General features: G+C 35.9%; 1 protein-coding gene and 1 long non-coding RNA gene across 5 annotated transcripts in view; one reads left to right on the top strand and one right to left on the bottom strand.

Moving 5' to 3' along the window:
• LRRC7 (leucine rich repeat containing 7) overlaps nucleotides 1-17,437 on the bottom strand; it is a gene marked incomplete at its 3' end in the record, with an annotated part of 502,056 nt that overhangs the window by 43,795 nt on the left and 440,824 nt on the right. Inside the window, exon 23 of the mRNA XM_082614056.1 lies at nucleotides 13,954-14,175. Coding sequence (XP_082470182.1) covers nucleotides 13,954-14,175 — 222 coding nt within the window. The remainder of the gene's footprint in view (nucleotides 1-13,953; nucleotides 14,176-17,437) is intronic.
• The window catches only part of LOC309800161, a 163,957-nt gene that overhangs the window by 61,196 nt on the left and 85,324 nt on the right, over nucleotides 1-17,437 (top strand). For all 4 annotated transcript variants that reach the window (XR_014293406.1, XR_014293407.1, XR_014293408.1 and 1 more), the window contains exon 3: nucleotides 14,137-14,266. This is a non-coding gene — a long non-coding RNA (uncharacterized lncRNA). The remainder of the gene's footprint in view (nucleotides 1-14,136; nucleotides 14,267-17,437) is intronic.

Raw genomic sequence — 17,437 nt, 5'->3', positions numbered from 1 at the left:
AAACAAATTTCATACGTGCCAAGTATCTGAAGAACTGCTTCAATATATTTTTTAATAATAGAAATAATAAAGATGACACTGTGGTTTTATAAATGTGACAAACAACCACAAATTCTGATCTGAAGCTAGGCTCCCCTTGGGCACGCTATGGTATGGCTAATAGGTTGTGTTGGGACTGCTAGTTCCATAAAGCGTGTCAGACAGAGTATTCATCTCACATAGAAGGAGTTCCACCTGTCTGCTAAGGCCCAAAGGGGCCATAAAATGTAAGAGGAGGGAATGCCTCACAGCCAAGAAACAGTCTGAAACTAAAGGGGTTTAGCAAAGAGGAAAGGCAGTGTTCTAGAAAAAGGTCAGATCTAGGAGGCTAATAAATAGCTTATTCAATGAAAATCAGCTTTTCTATTTTTTGTTAAGTTATTGATATCAATGAGTGAAATTGCTGGCTGAAGATAACAGCAACAGTTTGGCAGTAAATGGTGCATTTGCTTCTTTCAGAGTCCACTTCCATCATTTGACTACTTGATATTTCTGGTTTGTGTTAATCTTGCTCTAATTAAAATACTGGGTCATAACTTGGAGAGGCCCATGACAAAATGGATTGTAATGTAGCAGTGAAGCTCTGTGAAGTCATAATGTATAATCTCTGGAAGGAAGTGATCTCATTTGGTCTTGCAATGCTCTAAAACCTAGTAGCAAGAACAAAGGAAATAGGTGTGTGGGGGGGGCGGGGGGGGCACGTGTGCATGAGGTGTAATTCAGGATTAGAGAATTGCATTGCAGAAAGATACCCGGTGATGCTGTAATTAACGTGCTTCCTATGCTTTCTTCTAGTGACCATTCACTTTCCTAGCAGTATGTATTATGAAGCTTTTAGTGGACACCTGCTGTTTTTGCTGCTCAAGATCCATTCATTCTTTGTCTGGCAATTATAACCTCAAATTCTCTTTGAAAACTACCCACTTCTTTATTCTCAGCCTATATGCTTTCAGTTAATCATGTTATCTAGACCTAAAACAAAGCACTGGATCCCCTAAAAATATGATTTATTATAGGATGAGCAGGTCACTTGATCAACTAGGAGTAATGAGATGCCTATTAGGATTTTCAGGAAAGAGAATCTTGCTCTTTCTTGCTTGTTTTAAGTCTGCGAGAGTCTGAAGCTCTTGAGCTATCTTTCTGTCACGAGGGGAAACCTTCTTGGCACAGGAACCAGCCGACAGAGAGAGAAGTCATGGTTTCCTCTGAGCCTAGCATTAAACCTTATCTGAAGCTTCCCCCATCTCTGGAGTTCCAGCTGATATGAGTTTAAACATTCTCCTTTGGCTTAAGTCTTATTAGGTTGAGTCACTCATAATCAAGAGGCATAGTTGACCAAAAAATATTGAGAAGAAACTTGCTTATTTGTAGATATAAAAGAATTGATTTATCTTTTATTTTAAAAAGAAAACAAATTATACACTTGTTAGAAAATTCTTTTGGGAAATGAAGTGAGCAGAATTTCAAATATTCTGTACTGTAAGAAATTCAAGGTAAATTTTTGATTTAAGGACTGTTAATTGCTGAAGCATCAAGAAAGGACCTTGTAACTAAAAATGTTTCACCTCTGAGGCCATTTCCAGGTTTGAACCCTGAGAGTATTAACATAGAGAAGGTCTGGTGAAGAGACATCCACATTCCACATGGAGTTTTAATCAAGTAGGACATCTGAATCATCTCTGAATGTCTATTATGTTATCTCTTCATTGACTATCTAGAACAGTGACTGGAACATAGTTAGCACTCAATTAACTTTTGGTTGAATAAATAAATCGGTAATATGCATATGTGACAAAAGATACTCTCAGTTATTCACTGTCAAAAGTGTATGATGACTCTTTCTTAAAACGTGGTGAGTTTTTCGAAGATATGCCAGTTATTCAAAGAAGTGCTCCAATTATATAATTAACTGCTTGGAAAAACCGCTGTAACTTTGAAAATGAAAATGATTGTAGAAATCATGATTCATGCCTTCATGCCACAAATATTTATTGATTTTCTACTAAGTGCTAGGCACCTTATCAGACAGACAAAAAATCCTTGCCCTCATGGAACTTACATTCTAATGGGGAAGACAGATAGTAAACATGTGAACAGGAAATAATTTCAGATAGTGATATGAGCTGTGAAAAAAAATAAAGCAGGAAAGTAAGTACAGTTTGACGGAACAGGAGTGAGGAGCTATTTTAGTTGGAGTAGCTAAGAAAGGCCTCTCTGAGGATGTGACATTTGAGCAGAAATGTGAATGAGGTAAAGGATCAAGCAACAGACAATAAGAAAAATGGGAAAACTATTCCAGGCAGGGAGAACAACAATTTTAAATGCCCTGAAGACAGATGGATCTTTGTAAAGTCAAAGAACAGCAAGACGGCATATGGACAGACATATAGATCAGTGAAATAGAATGGAGAATCAAGATATAAACCCTAACATTTGTGGTCATTTGATTTTCAACAAAAGGTCTAAGATAATTCAACGAGGAAAGAATAATCTTTTAAACAAATGGTATAGGGACAACTGAAAATAATGAAAAATAATGAAAAATAATGAAAAATAATGATTTTTACCTGTACCTAACACCATACACAAAAATTAATGCAAAATAAATCAGGGACTGAAGTGCAAGAGCTAAAACTATAAACCTTTAGGAAGAAAATACAAGTAAATCTCCGTCATCTTGAGTTAAGCAATGATTTCTTAGATATGAAACCAAATGTTATAAAGGAGATGACTGACTTTATCAAAATTAAAAACTTTGGTGCCTTAAAGAGACCATCAAGAAAGTGAAAAGACAACCTACAGAATGGGAGAAAATATTTTGTATCTGGAATATATGAACGACAGTTACAGTTCAAATAACCTAATTAAAAAATGGGCAAATAATTTTAATAGACATTTACCCAAAGAAGATATATGAATGACTAATAAACACATGAAAAGCTACTCAACATCATTAGTTATTAGAGAAATGTAGATTAAAAACACAATGAGATACTATCAATACTTCACAAGATGGCTATAATAAAAAAGAAAGACAATAACAAATATTGGTGAAGATGTGGAGAAATTAGAACACTCATTCATTGCTGGTGGGAGTAAAATGTGGCAGACACTTTAGAAAAGAGTTTAGAAGCTCCTTAAAATTGATAAACATAATTACCATATAACCCAGCAAGTTCATTCCTAGGTAACTACCCAAGCACAATAAAAATGTACCTTCACACACAAATTTGTACATGAATGTTCAAAAAGCGGAAAGAACGCAAATGTGTATCACCTGATGAATGCATAAGCAATATATGGTATAGCCACATAATGGAATATTATTTCACAGTCAAAAGGAATGAATTACTGATACATGCTACACTAAGCACATTATGCTAATTAAAATTAACCAGTCACAAAAAAACTTAATATATCATATGATCTTATTTATATGAAATGTCCAGAATAGACAAATGTATAGAGATACAATGTAGATGAATGATTGTCTAGGGCTGGGAGCAGAATAGAGGGCAGGGAGTATGGAAGATGACCGCTAATGGGTACAAGGTTTCTTTTTGGAATTATGAAAATGTTTAAAAATTAGATTATGGTGATGGTGGTACAACTGTATAAATATACTAAAAACCACTGAATTGTTCACTTTAAACAGGTGAACTTTACCGTGTGTAAACTATATCAATAAAGCAGTTAAAATCAGCAACAACAACATGATCAGCATGACGAGAGAGAAAATGGCTAAGGAGAGAGTAGAAGGAGAGGAGGCAGGGTCCAGGTCTGTAAGGACTTCATGCCATAGTGAGGATTTATAAGGGTTCAGAAGTTTTCAAGCCACTAGGGATTTTTAAGCAGAAGACTGACATGATCTGATTCATGTTTTAAAGAGATCACTCTGGCAGTGGAAAACAGACTGGAGAGAAGCAACCGGCAAAAGAGAAAACAATTGTGGAGCTACTGAAGTAGATAGGAGTGAGGTGATGGCTGATAAGGTGGTAGCAGTGCAGGTGATGAAAAGTGGTGAATTCAGAATATATTTTAATGGAATTGCTGTGTCTTGTACGTGGGCTGTGAGAAAGGGGAGCCAAAGATATTTGGCCATAGCAAAAAGATGAATAGAAGAGCCATTAACTGAAATGGGGAAATCTAGAAGAGAAGCAGGTTTGGTAGGGGCAGGGCCGGGAAACAAGAGTTTCTTTTGACTATGCTAAGTTTAAGAAATTCATTGGACATCAGGTTGAGATATCAACAAGTGGGTAATTGAATATAAACATCTGGAGTACAGGGGAGAGGCCAGAGCTGGAGATACGTAAATCTTGGACTCATCCATCCCAGAAGTGAATGAAATCATATAGGTGTGAGTATGGATACAAAAGAGAAGGGGGTCAAGGTTTGAGCACTGGATCACTCTATCATTTAAAGGTCAGGAACAGAAAAGGAGTCAATAAAGAAATCAGGAAAGAATGGCTAATGTGGAAAGAGGGAAAGCGATAGAATAGTGATAGCCAAGTGAAGAAAATTTAAAGAAAGAGTTCAGTCAAGCCACTTGCTGAGAGATCAAATGAGATGATGATGGCGATTTGATTATGGGACTTGACAGAAGTAGAGAGAATGCTTCATGGTACTGAAATTAAACTAGAGATTAAATTTGCTGCTACTTTCACTTTTAGTTCCTGGTCTTATAGGTTATTATATAACAGTGCTTGTACAATAAAGAGTGCTATGCAATGATAAGGTATTATAACTTTTGTTGTGATTTACACTATGTGTATTGCACAGCCATACAAAGTCTACATAAATCTTCTTTGCATTCCTAAAATTTCTAATGAGCCTGTGTCATAGACTAAAAAAGGTAATAATTATAAAAATATATAAATGTTAATATTAAAAAATATTTTTTTGATCCTTCTATTTTCATATCTTTTTCTGTTGTGTATCAGAGATGCAAGTCCAATGAAAAGTGCTAATTAAATCTTTTGAGGAAACATACTAATAGATTGATGAATAAAATCCTTTTAGTAGCATTTTCTAGATCTTTCAGAAAAAAATAGCCAACTCTGTATGTATCTAAAAAGTAGAAACTCAAATGTTTTTTAGTCTGTAAATGCATTTTAAAGGTTATTCACTTCATTTCCTTCATTTTAAACTTGAGGAAACCAAGAAGACCATACATGTATTTAGTGGAACACTGAAAGAGGCCTTCTGATTCCTACTGTAGTGTTTACTGAATCCTACTATTTAACTGCACATAATTCATAAAGTCAATTTGTAGAATTTGTGGTGTTGAGTTAGACATTATTTGTGTCAAAGTATGAATTTAGAGTTGCAGTATTACTTTGGTTACTGGAGAATAAAATTCTATGGGGAAAATATGCATAAATAGCAGTACTTTAAGTAGAGCAGGATGAGGTATGGGATGTCCCTGAAATCATTTGAGTAAATAATATACATTAAAACCATCTTAATATCTATTTTCTAACCATCTTTATTAAATTATTGCCTCTTAATTTTAAAATTCATAATTAAAAAACCCAAATATTTCCAAGTTTTTCTTCTTATATCAAACACTCAAATAGGATAATGTAGGATAATGTATTTTTCTTCACTTGGTTCCGAGTGAACCTCACCTGCAACCTCACCTGGATGAGGTGAGGTTAGATGAAGCCTCACCTGGAACCCTTGTGAGCCCTTCAGGCAACTGATCAGAGCATCTAAAGAGATGTCTGAAATCATGTCTTAGCCAAAAGCTTCATGTACTCCACATATTATTAAGTATCAAAATGATTTCTTCCAGGGTACACTATAGCATCTCCTTCAAGGAGGGTTTCAGAGCTTAACTGGTTTTTGTTAGTTTGTTTGTTTTGTTTTTTGTTTTTGGTACGCGGGCCTCTCACTGTTGTGGCCTCTCCCGCTGCGGAGCACAGGCTCCAGACGCACAGGCTCAGCGGCCACGGCTCACGGGCCCAGCCGCTCCGCTGCATGTGGGATCTTCCCGGACCGGGGCACAAACCCGTGTCCCCTGCATCGGCAGGCGGACTCTCAACCACTGCACCACCAGGGAAGCCCCAGAGCTTTGTTTTTATTTCCCCTTGAATATGATGGGTGTGAGCTGCTTTGTATAACTCACAAGGCTTATTCTAATGTAATTCTAATGTAATGTTACAAGTTCTCTTTTAGGCACAAACTTTAGTTCAAATGTATACTCACAGGAACTGGCAGGAAGCAGCTATGGAACTCTGGCCCTCCTGATATGTTAGGTTCATTAGCGGATATGTTCTCTTGTCTGGGGCAGACATGGACTTGAGTGTGCACTTTTCTATTTTTATTCTTCCAGTGTGGGCTTACTCTTGACCTCTATGTTTGGCTATAGTGCAGCAGGCTGTAGCATATTATGTGGTAGACTCATGAAACTGGATTTTAATTCTAGCTCGACTTCTCTGAATCTTAGATTTTTAGTCAGTAAAACAGGAACTGCTCTATCCACCACAACATTATTGATTAGATTAAATCAGTTAATACATGAAAGGATTTTGAGACATTTGAAGCATCATGCTGATGTTTTTCCTTCCTAATTCTGCTTTGAGGTCTATATGTTCCACATATACAGATATGCTTTGCCTTGGATTATACATTTGCAAAACAGAAAAACCAAGTTTATGTTAGTTTCTTTAAAAACTATTCAACAAGTTATGTATGACTTATGTATACTTCTAAATAGTGTTAATAACAATATGTTATTAAGCTGGCAAATTGCCGAGTTATGGAATATCTCGATATCAGTTCTCAGCCTTGGCTACACAATAGAATCATCTGGGGAGTTTCAAAAGTTCCCATTACCCAGCGCACATCCAGGCTAATGAAATCAGTTTCTTTGGGGATGAAGCCAGGGCATGAGTGTTTTTCAAAGCTCCTGAGCAGGGCTTCCCTGGTGGCACAGTGGTTGAGAGTCCACCTGCCAATGCAGGGGACACGGGTTCATGACCCGGTCCGGGAGGATCCCGCGTGCTGCGGAGCAGCTGGGCCCGTGAGCCGTGGCCACTGAGCCTGTGCGTCTGGAGCCTGTGCTCCGCAACAGGAGATGCCACAACAGTGAGAGGCCCGCGTACCAAAAAAAAAAAAAAAAAAAAAAATGCTCCTGAGCAACCTCCATCGGGCATCATGGAAGTTCCTCAAAAAACTAAAATAGAACTACCATATGATCCAGCAATTCGACTCCTGGGTATATATCCAGAAAAAACGAAAACACTAATTTGAAAAGATATATGCACCCCAATGTTCATAGAAGCACTGTTTACAATATCCAAGACATGGAAATAACCCAAGTGCCCATAAATACACAAATGGATAAAGAAAACATAGTATATATACACAATAGAATATTACTCAGCCATAAAAAAGGATGAAATTTTGCCATTCGCAACAACATGGATGAACTTGGAGGGTATTATGTTAAATGAAATAAGTCAGACAGAGAAAGACAAATACTGTATGATATCACTTATATGTGGAATCTAAAAAATAGTACAAATGGATATATGCAACACAGAAACAGACTCATAGGCATAGAAAACAACCTTGCAGTTACTAAAGGGAAAGGGTTGGGGGAGGGACACATTAGGGATATGGGATTAACAGATACAAACCATTATGTATAAAATAGATAAACAGCAAGGATATATTGTATATCACAGGGAATTATAGCCATTATCTTGTAGTAACTTATACTGGAATATAATCTGAAAAAAATACTGAATCACTATGCTGTATACCTAAAACTAACACGATATTGTTAATCAACTATACTTCAATTAAAAAAAAAGCTGAGCAGATTCTAATGTACAGCTGAGGTTGAGAACATCTGATAAAAAGTATTATTTTATTGTGAAGGGGATGATAAGCTGAATAGTCACTTGGACTGGGAAATAAAGGGAAGAGCTAAGAGAATGGATATGATGGCTAAGAGTTTTCATGTGGAATGGGAAGGAGTCAAATCTTACTTTCTGGCTTTCTTCAGCTCACTGTTTAGTACAACTCTATTATTCTCTATTATGTTCATCAATAATCAAAATGGTTTATGCATTATAATCCATTTTCTAAGTAAAATTCCCTGATAATGAATTTCAAGTGACATGCACATGATTTTGTTGTAGATAATTTGTTAAAAAGGATATCCATTATTATACATAAGATTTCTAGTCTATGGAAATTAATGCCTTGAATCTGGGTCGCACATTATGGTTTAAAAATCACTTCCATAGACCTAATGAAACTTAAAAGCTTTTGCACAGCAAAGGAAACCATAAACAAGACCAAAAGACAACCCTCAGAATGGGAGAAAATATTTGCAAATGAAGCAACTGACAAAGGATTAATCTCCAAAATTTATAAGCAGCTCAGGCAGCTCAATAACAAAAAAACAAACAACCCAATCCAAAAATGGGCAGAAGACCTAAATAGACACTTCTCCACAGAAGATATACAGACTGCCAACAAACACATGAAAAGAAAGGATGCTCAACATCTTTACTGATTAGAGAAATGCAAATCAAAACTACAATGAGATTTCATCTCACACCAGTCAGAATGGCCATCATCAAAAAATCTAGAAACAATAAATGCTGGAGAGGGTGTGGAAAAAAGGGAACACTCTTGCACTGCTGGTGGGAATGTGAATTGGTACAGCCACTATGGAGAACGGTATGGAGGTTCCTTAAAAAACTACAAATAGAACTACCATATGACCCAGCAATCCCACTACTGGGCATATACCCTGAGAAAACCATAATTCAAAAAGAGACATGTACCAAAATGTTCATAGCAGCCCTATTTACAATAGCCCAGAGATGGAAACAACCTAAGTGTCCATCATCGGATGAATGGGTAAAGAAGATGTGGCACATATATACAATGGAATATTACTCAGCCATAAAAAGAAATGAAATTGAGCTATTTGTAATGAGGTGGATGGACTAGAGTCTGTCATACAGAGTGAAGTAAGTCAGAAAGAGAAAGACAAATACTGTATGCTGACACATATATATGGAATTTAAGAAAAAAAAATGTCATGAAGAACATAGGGGTAAGACAGGAATAAAGACACAGACCTACTAGAGAATGGACTTGAGGATATGGGGAGGAGGAAGGGTAAGCTGTGACAAAGTGAAAGAGCGGCATGGACATATATACACTACCAAACGTAAGGTAGATAGCTAGTGGGAAGCAGCCGCATAGCACAGGGAGATCAGCTCGGTGCTTTGTGACCGCCTGGAGGGGTGGGATAGGGAGGGTGGGAGGGAGACACAAAAGGGAGGGGATATGGGAACATATATATATGTATAACTGATTTAATTTGTTATAAAGCAAAAAATTAAAAAATAAAAATAAAAAAAAGGAAAAAAAATCACTTCCATATATTTTATGCCATTTAATCCTAGAGTTGAAAACAGATGATACTTAACGTCTATGAAAAATAGATATGTAAAAGTGTATTAAATTAGAATTCTTAGATATTTTGCCTTGTTTTATTGTGATGGGTAGTTTGAAAGTTGAGATGGTTTCATCATTCAGGTGGAACATCAAAGTTTACTAAGTACTTCTTTATGGCTAAAAAAGGCTAAGTGTGCTGGTTAGGTAAAATATGACATTAATTTAAGTTCATTCAACTTCATTAGTGGTAGCATTTATTATGTATGTTCATTGCTATATGGAACTTATTTTAATCAGATTAGAAATTCATTAGTTCTTTAGGTCACATTAAGAGATACAGAGGTATACTTTTGCTAAAAATAAAACTTTCCATTCGTTGAGTATTTTTGCTTTTCAAAGCATTGGAAGTGTTCATGTGAGTTCCAGTCAGCATACCATCTGTATAAGGCAGTTCTATAACTCTGAATTGTAGCTGAAACACGTTTAACTAATATTATTTGACAGAAGGGGACACTGAGGCCACAGCAAGCATCTGGATCATGTGGTTAATTTAATGGTAAGATTGGTACACAGAACTTGGGTTCTGGGTTAGACAGACCTGGATTAAAATTCCAGCTTGACCAATTATACCTCTCACAAGTAGCTTGACCAATTATACCTCTTACAAGTTACTTATTTTCTCTGTGCCTTGGTTTCTTCATTTATAAAAAGGAAATGAGATTATTGTGAAGACTAAATGGAACAGCATGTGTAAGCAGGACCAGCTATGTAATTAGTGGGGCCTGATGCAAAATGAAAATGTGAACCTCCTTGTTGAATGATTTTTAAGAATTACAAGCTGGTGACAGCAGAGCATTAAACCAAGTGTGGGGCACTTCCAAGTGCAGGACTTTGTGCAGCTGCACAGTTCACACACCATGAAGCCAGGCCTGTGTGTAAGATACATGGTATTTATAGCATAAATACACTATATATAGTATAAATAGCATAGTAGGCAGTCAATGTATGGGAACTGTTGTCTTTTCTTTTCCTACTTTCATTCAGACTTCTCTTCCCTGAATTAAAAAAAATGTAGATTCGTTGTAATTGGTTGTTTTTCACCTGTAGCATTCCAATAAGTGATTACTTTTTTAAAGTAAAATCTCCAAGCTTTAGTAGAAATTATTGTGCTTTATCATGTTGCACACAGCATGTTTATTTGTACTGTTTATTTTTTATTTACTTTTTTTAACATCTTTATTGGAGTATAATTGCTTTACAATGTTGTGTTAGTTTATACTGTATAACAGAGTGAATCAGCTATACGTATACATATGTCCCCATATCCCCTCCCTCTTGCGTCTCCCTCCCACCCTCCCTATCCCACCCCCTTAGGTGGTCACAAAGCACCGAGCTGATCTCCCTGAGCTATGTGGCTGTTTCTCACTAGCTATCATTTTTACATTTGGTAGTGTATATATATCAATGCTACTCTCTCACTTCATCCCAGCTTACCCTTCTGTACTATGTTTATGATGTCTCCTTGCACTTAAAAATTATGAATGACTTAGATTTTTTCCATATTGTACTTGACCAAATTTAACATTGTTTTTGTAGTAATCATTTAAGAAAACTCTGTTTTCTCTTAATGGCTCTTTTAATGCACCACTAGAAATGCCTTATGAAAATAGAGTATCTTGATTTATATGCCTGAAACCCATATTAGAATTTTCAGTTACCTCCTTGGTCTTTGCAGTTCAATCGCTACTCTATAATTTTCGTGTGAAACTATACAGTTCTTAAATGCTTTAAATATTTTCCTCCTTTTTTTTCTTGTTAAATATGGAAAAAGTCTTGCTTTAAAGGGCACACACACATATTAGAGAGGTCTGAGTTTTCAAAAGAAAAATGAGTTAGGAAGGTAAAAAATACATAAAATATTTTTATTATGAGAGTGAATTATATAACCTCCGTCAGCCTCTTTCTGTTTGTTTGTTTGTTTGTTTTCTATCTATAGACTAGGGAGGTTGGACTGATATTCATTAAGTGCCCTCCAGTATTTTAATGCTTAAAATCTTGTATTTCTATTTCTTTTGTTTCCTATTTCTTTACTCTCAGTGCCAGGCTTACTTTGTGTGCATGTGTGTGCATGCAGAATTGTATCATTTGACTCTCTCAAAAACTTTTTGAATGTTGTTGGTGGATGGTAATGTTCTCATTTTATAAGGAGAAAAACAGAACCTCAGGAAAGAGTTAATGACTTGACCAGATTCACACACTTTAATAAAAGTTAACATGAAACTCGAACTCCAAATTCTGAGACCTATTCCTAGTATTCTCTTTCCTGAATGCTATAGAACTAAACAAAGAAGTGGAGAGGTTAGAAAAAGAAAAAGAGATGAAAGAAAACAGTGTAGTAGTTGTGGTGTGCTGGAAAATGTTTAAGAGCTGGCTGAGGGAAGGGGAGGGCCCTGGTTTGTAGTGTTTGCTTATTTCCTTGGTGTAATTATCCCCACAATTTCAACCTATCAGTGTGGTGTCGCTGAAGGTAGAGTTGGGAAGATATGCACACAGTAATGAGCCAGGACGAATATGCTCCAGCATGCCACTGGTAATGGATAAATATTACACTGAATCATGAAAAAGGTTTTGAGAAACTGTCTCCAGATTTATAACTCAGGGGAGGGGGGAGCATAGTTTGGGGACTAGTACTATTGGTTTAAATGCTCCTTAGGCTTTCTCGTGGTCACTCCAAAGTTTTCATCTCAGCATTCCAAACCATTTCAGTCTGAAACCAAGGCAGAAAAGACCAGGAATTCAAAAGGAATTACACTTAAGTACTTTCCTTAATATAACCATTGAATGTTTAAGTTTTTATCTCTCAGTTTGAAAGACACCTGATGTTGTTAGAGTTACAAATCAGAACACTTACAATGACTATAAATACATTCTTTGAAAGAATCATGATATTTTAAGTTTGATAAGCATGTAAACTAAAACTTAGTAATCCTGTCATTAAGTCAAGCTATATACTTTATATATTTTTTGAGAAATAATATAAAAAAGGCCTTTAAATATAGAGTGTTCAGAATAACTGTATGCTAATACTAACCCTACTATTCAAAGTAGGGGAAACAGAGGGCATTGATCTCAGTGGATTTTAAATGTGCTGATTCTGGGAGAAAAAAATTTTGTAATAACTTATTAATTATTCCTGTTAACAAGAATCATTAAATCAGAGAACTGGATTGAAGTTATGATATTTGTGGGGGAGAGGATATATGAACAATTTTTAACCTAAGATGCCTGTGGTAAAGCATAATTTAAAACTTTATTAACTTTTTAGAATCTCTGGAGAATTAAAAACCTCACCTCATTACCTGATTAAAGACACCTGTCTGATTTATTTTACCTTAAATCCAACATTTGGCCTAGATCAAGGCAGGATAGGAAGACGATTATCTTAAAAAACCCTATCTCAGCTTCAAGAAGGGTATTAAGAAACACAGGAGATGTCAGGATCAGCTGGGATCCAAATAATAAATGACTCAACAGCATAAAGGAAAAAACTGGAGGATGAAAATAATCTTGTCTGATATGTTTAGGAAATAAGGATGGTGATACGTGAAGCTTTGAATAAGCAATAATAAAGTGAAACCTTTATAAACCATATTAAGGGGTTAGAGAAGTCAGTGGGAGCTTTGCCTAGTTATCTGAAGAATGAAATAAGAGAAATTAATTTTAATTAAATTTAATTAATTTCTCTTATTAATTAATAAGAGAAATTAATTTCTGAGAGTATTAATATCTTGATGTCTTACTTTCTAACCTTAATATGACTCAACAGATGAGATCTTATTCAGTGTTCTGGCCTTAAGAAAGAAAAGCAGAGTCTACAATGGAAAACCAGATCCTAATTTAAATAGGTCAGAGGAGCAGCATTTTTTTTTTACTACATGGCACTTATCAATAGCTTTTGGAGCATTTCATAACTGTTTCCTTCCTAACTGCTCTTTATCATTTTGTTCATAGCAAAGCTTTATCTCTGTATTACTCAAAAATCAGAAGATAAAACTTTTAAAAAATGTTCCCACAAATCGAGGGGAATATACAGTTTAGTTTTTACACTGTCAATTTCACCAAAGGCCTTGGTAAATATACCGAATCCATTGAAGCTCTTTGTAACATTCAAAAGCTGTGCTGCAGAGCTAAGTTGGAGTTGGGAGTGGGCAGAAGGAGGTGCAGGATAAACCAGAAAAAAATATTCCAATTCATCAATTTTTCTTTATGTGAAATGGGCATCTTACCAACCATCAATTACTATATGTTGTAGTTCTTAGCCAATGAAAATAACGATAAAATCCCTACAAAGAGTGCTCTACTCCATTCAACATGGTGACAGCATTAATGTGTCCCAAACTACATTAATGAAGGAAGGCAAACCACGGATTTATGGGACTTTCCCCAAATATTTCCTGAAAATTGATCAATTATAAAAACTCTACTCACCTGCTCTGGATAGCCATCCATACTCCTTTGCCCTTTAGTTTGAATTAAGCACCGTCCAGGCTGAGGTCCCCGGGTGGCCTGTGAAGAGGGGATCTGAATAGGCAATGGTGACTGAAACTGCTGGATGGTCACTTTGTTTATGTTTCCTTCATATGGCTGCTGCTCCCGGCTACGATGTTGAAGGCTCTGGGACCCCATCAAGGTCTGGATGTGGCTGCCTGCCTGTGGAGAAGACAATCTGTCAGAAGATTTGTGGTGCTGAAAGGATGTGATTAAAGTAGAAAAAAAAAAAAAAGTACAGAATACCTCTCCGGTAAGTAAAGTGGCATCATTTGGGCTTTCAGCCATGACTAGGAAGGATAATGAAAAAACAGTAAGGGTCTGCCTGCCGTGGTTTGTGAAAATGCTAATATCGGAGCAAGGTCACGTTAAATACACTTGTCGTCATCTGATGGCTTGCCAAAGCTTATTTTAGCCCCCATTTTAAGGAAACAAAGTTCAGTTTGCAAAATCTCAAGAAGAAAAAAAAGTCACAACTTAAAAAATAAAGTGGAGTTCTATCTGGCATTTCATTTAGAATAATAGCAGGGAGAGAGATGTAATATATGAAACATCAGGGAGAAAATTATAGAAACTACTTTCTAATTCTGCAGCAGAAGAATTGACTTGCATATTTGCCTTTATGCCACACACGTATAGTAAGCTTGTTCAGGTGAGTATAATCAATATTTATTATTTTTCTGCAATATTAAATCAAGAGTATGGTTTTTGCAATCTTTAAGTTCCATTAAAAATTAATCATGTGATAAATTCCTGCGAATATCTGTAGCCTGTAGAGGCACTAGACATGGAAAGGTCTTTAAAGTGAACTCTGCATGCAGATCATCTTCACATGAGCTTTCAGAGAGACTCATCAGTACCTCATTCAAAACAACAATGATCATTTATCAGCCCCTGAGGGTGGTTGCTAGAGGAGAAAGGGCATGCTTACTTTGGTCTCCCATCTTTAAATGACTGGTGCCTAATCCTGTTTCTCGTTCATTCCGATTTTCTTACCTTCATTCTAGCATGGGCTCCTTGAGTCATTCTACCTGATATCTTTTCTGTCAAACAAGTAGTTCTGTTTGTGAGCTGATAACCTAGAACATGCCATTTATTTATTTATTTAGCCATGCCTCGCAGCTTGTGGGGCTCTTAATTCCCTGACCAGGGATCAAACCCGTGCCCCCTGCAATGGAGGGGTGGAGTCCTAACCACTGGACTGCCAGGGAAGTCCCCTAGAACCTGCCTTTTAAAATTAAGTATGGTTTAACATGGAGGTCTAACATGGGAAGTGAATGCTTATCTTTAATACTTTTAAACCTACGTTTTAATGCTGTGCTTGGTACTTCACCCATTATTATGGAAGGATCTGAGGAATTACTTCCTGAATTCATTGTCTTTCTTGTTGACCTTTTAAGGGTAGGCAATTTGGAATTTAAAAGTAAATTTCACCTTAGAATTCATTAGTTAGGAAAGTTTGTGAATTTTCCTGACTAATCAAGATTTTTAATTACTATGAAAAAGTCAGATTGGAGGTATAAAGGAAAAATTATTAAACAAGTAATCAAGGAAAAGATGAATTTTAATTATTTTAAAATTCTTAAAGAAGAGCAACATAAGAGACATAGGAGATGACAGTGATCATGCAAAATCATTTGGAGAGGGAAGGAATATTGTTTGATTCCAAACAAGAGGTAATTTCAGTGAAGAAAATATTCAAAATTATTATTTAGCAATATGCAAGGCAAAGAAAAAATAATTTGAATATATTTTAGATATCTAATTGATTGTCTTATTATGTACAACTTTTTACATTCAAAAACAGTAAAGATATTTCAGTCATGAGAAACTGGAGGAAAAGATGCAAAAAAAAGTTTCAGGCTATAACAGCACAATAACAAAACGATTAGCAATCTAATACTGTCTAATGCAACCAGGGATCAGAAAATTATGACATCATAAACACAACTAAGATAACCTCATAAAGGGCAAATGTGTATTTCTCTAATGTATCTATTTCCTTCTTAGAAATCTAAATGAAAGACGTCACAACTTTCTCAGCCATTCTAGAAGACTGAACACCCTTCTGGTCGAGTTTTTCCTTGTTGCAAATTCAATTCTCTCCTACCTCCTTGGAATTTCATGTTCTCTTGTTTGGTAGGCAAGGAAAGCCATGATAAATCCAGTATCACATTTGGAGCTGCTGTACTCTGAATGAAGTCACTGGCCTGATGAGTTATTTAGTTAGAGAAAACAATTTCCTGGAGTTATAGGAGCTGGGCGTGTAGGCCGACTAAGGCTTACTGGCCTGGCTACTGAACAAGCAATTGATTTTACATTTATATCTGCTTCTCACATCCACTGGTATAATACTCATGGGTCTTCAGTTAGTCCTTGAGCCAGTGGGAGAGAGGAAAATTGGTTGTTTAACTGAAAGTGACAGACAAGCAAAGAATTTTTACACCCAGAAAAACTTAGAGAGCTCCAGAACATAGCTTTAGTCCCACAATGCATAATCCATTAGAAAGTCAATAATGACTGCTTAATAATAATTTCATTGATTAGAATATTCTGGTAATGGTCTATCTAAGGGTAAAAAACCATAGATATTATAGAACTATAATAGCCTTTAGACTTATTTTTATGGTTTATTTTTTTCCTTCTGATGGGACAGTTTAAACTTTAATTATGCTTTGATTTGAAACACCTTGAGGGCAAGCACCACATATTACTTACCATCTTTAATAAACGGCACAGTAACTGGCACTTAAAAAACAATGGCTACTATTCAAATACTAGGTGCTAGATAATGTACTAAAACTTATCTTATACATATTGCCTCCTTTAATCCTTACAATAGCATTAAGGGATAATTATTATTAGTTATTATTATTTAATTTTACTAAGGAGGAAACTAAGGCTTGGAGAGGTTAAGTAACTTTCTCCAGTAATTTGCACAACTGGTAAACTGGCTGGACTGGGATTTGAACCAAGGCTGTCTGGCAATCAGAGTTCATGCTCTTAAACACAAAATTACATTGCAACCACCATTCCCCAAAATTGTCTCTCTTCCTACAATAGTTGAACTATGAAACGAAAAGAAACCACAGAAAGGAACAGAAGGATCTGATTGTTAAGAAAGGATATATTAAATTTCTTTAGCAGCTCTTCAATTTGCCAAAGGGCCATTCCTACTTATTGAATTAGGTCTATTATCTATTTTAGATCCTACGTATGTGACTTAGAACTTTATACTTGAGCAATTAGGAGGATACTCTGTGTATTTAGTAATCTTTCCATGATTATGAAATAATGACACTCAGGTTCACAGATGGCTTGGCAAAGCATAAAGTGGGCATGGAAAGAACATTCTGTAAAATGATTCTGTTCACATAAGTAGCAGTTTTTTCACTCTTTATTGGGGCTACCAGGTGCAATAAAT

Source organism: Mesoplodon mirus (genome assembly GCF_964341445.2).
Source record: "Mesoplodon mirus genome assembly, chromosome: 3".
NCBI lineage: Eukaryota > Metazoa > Chordata > Mammalia > Artiodactyla > Ziphiidae > Mesoplodon > Mesoplodon mirus.
Note: the sequence above shows the minus strand (reverse complement) of the source record. Positions and strands in the feature narration are given on the sequence as shown.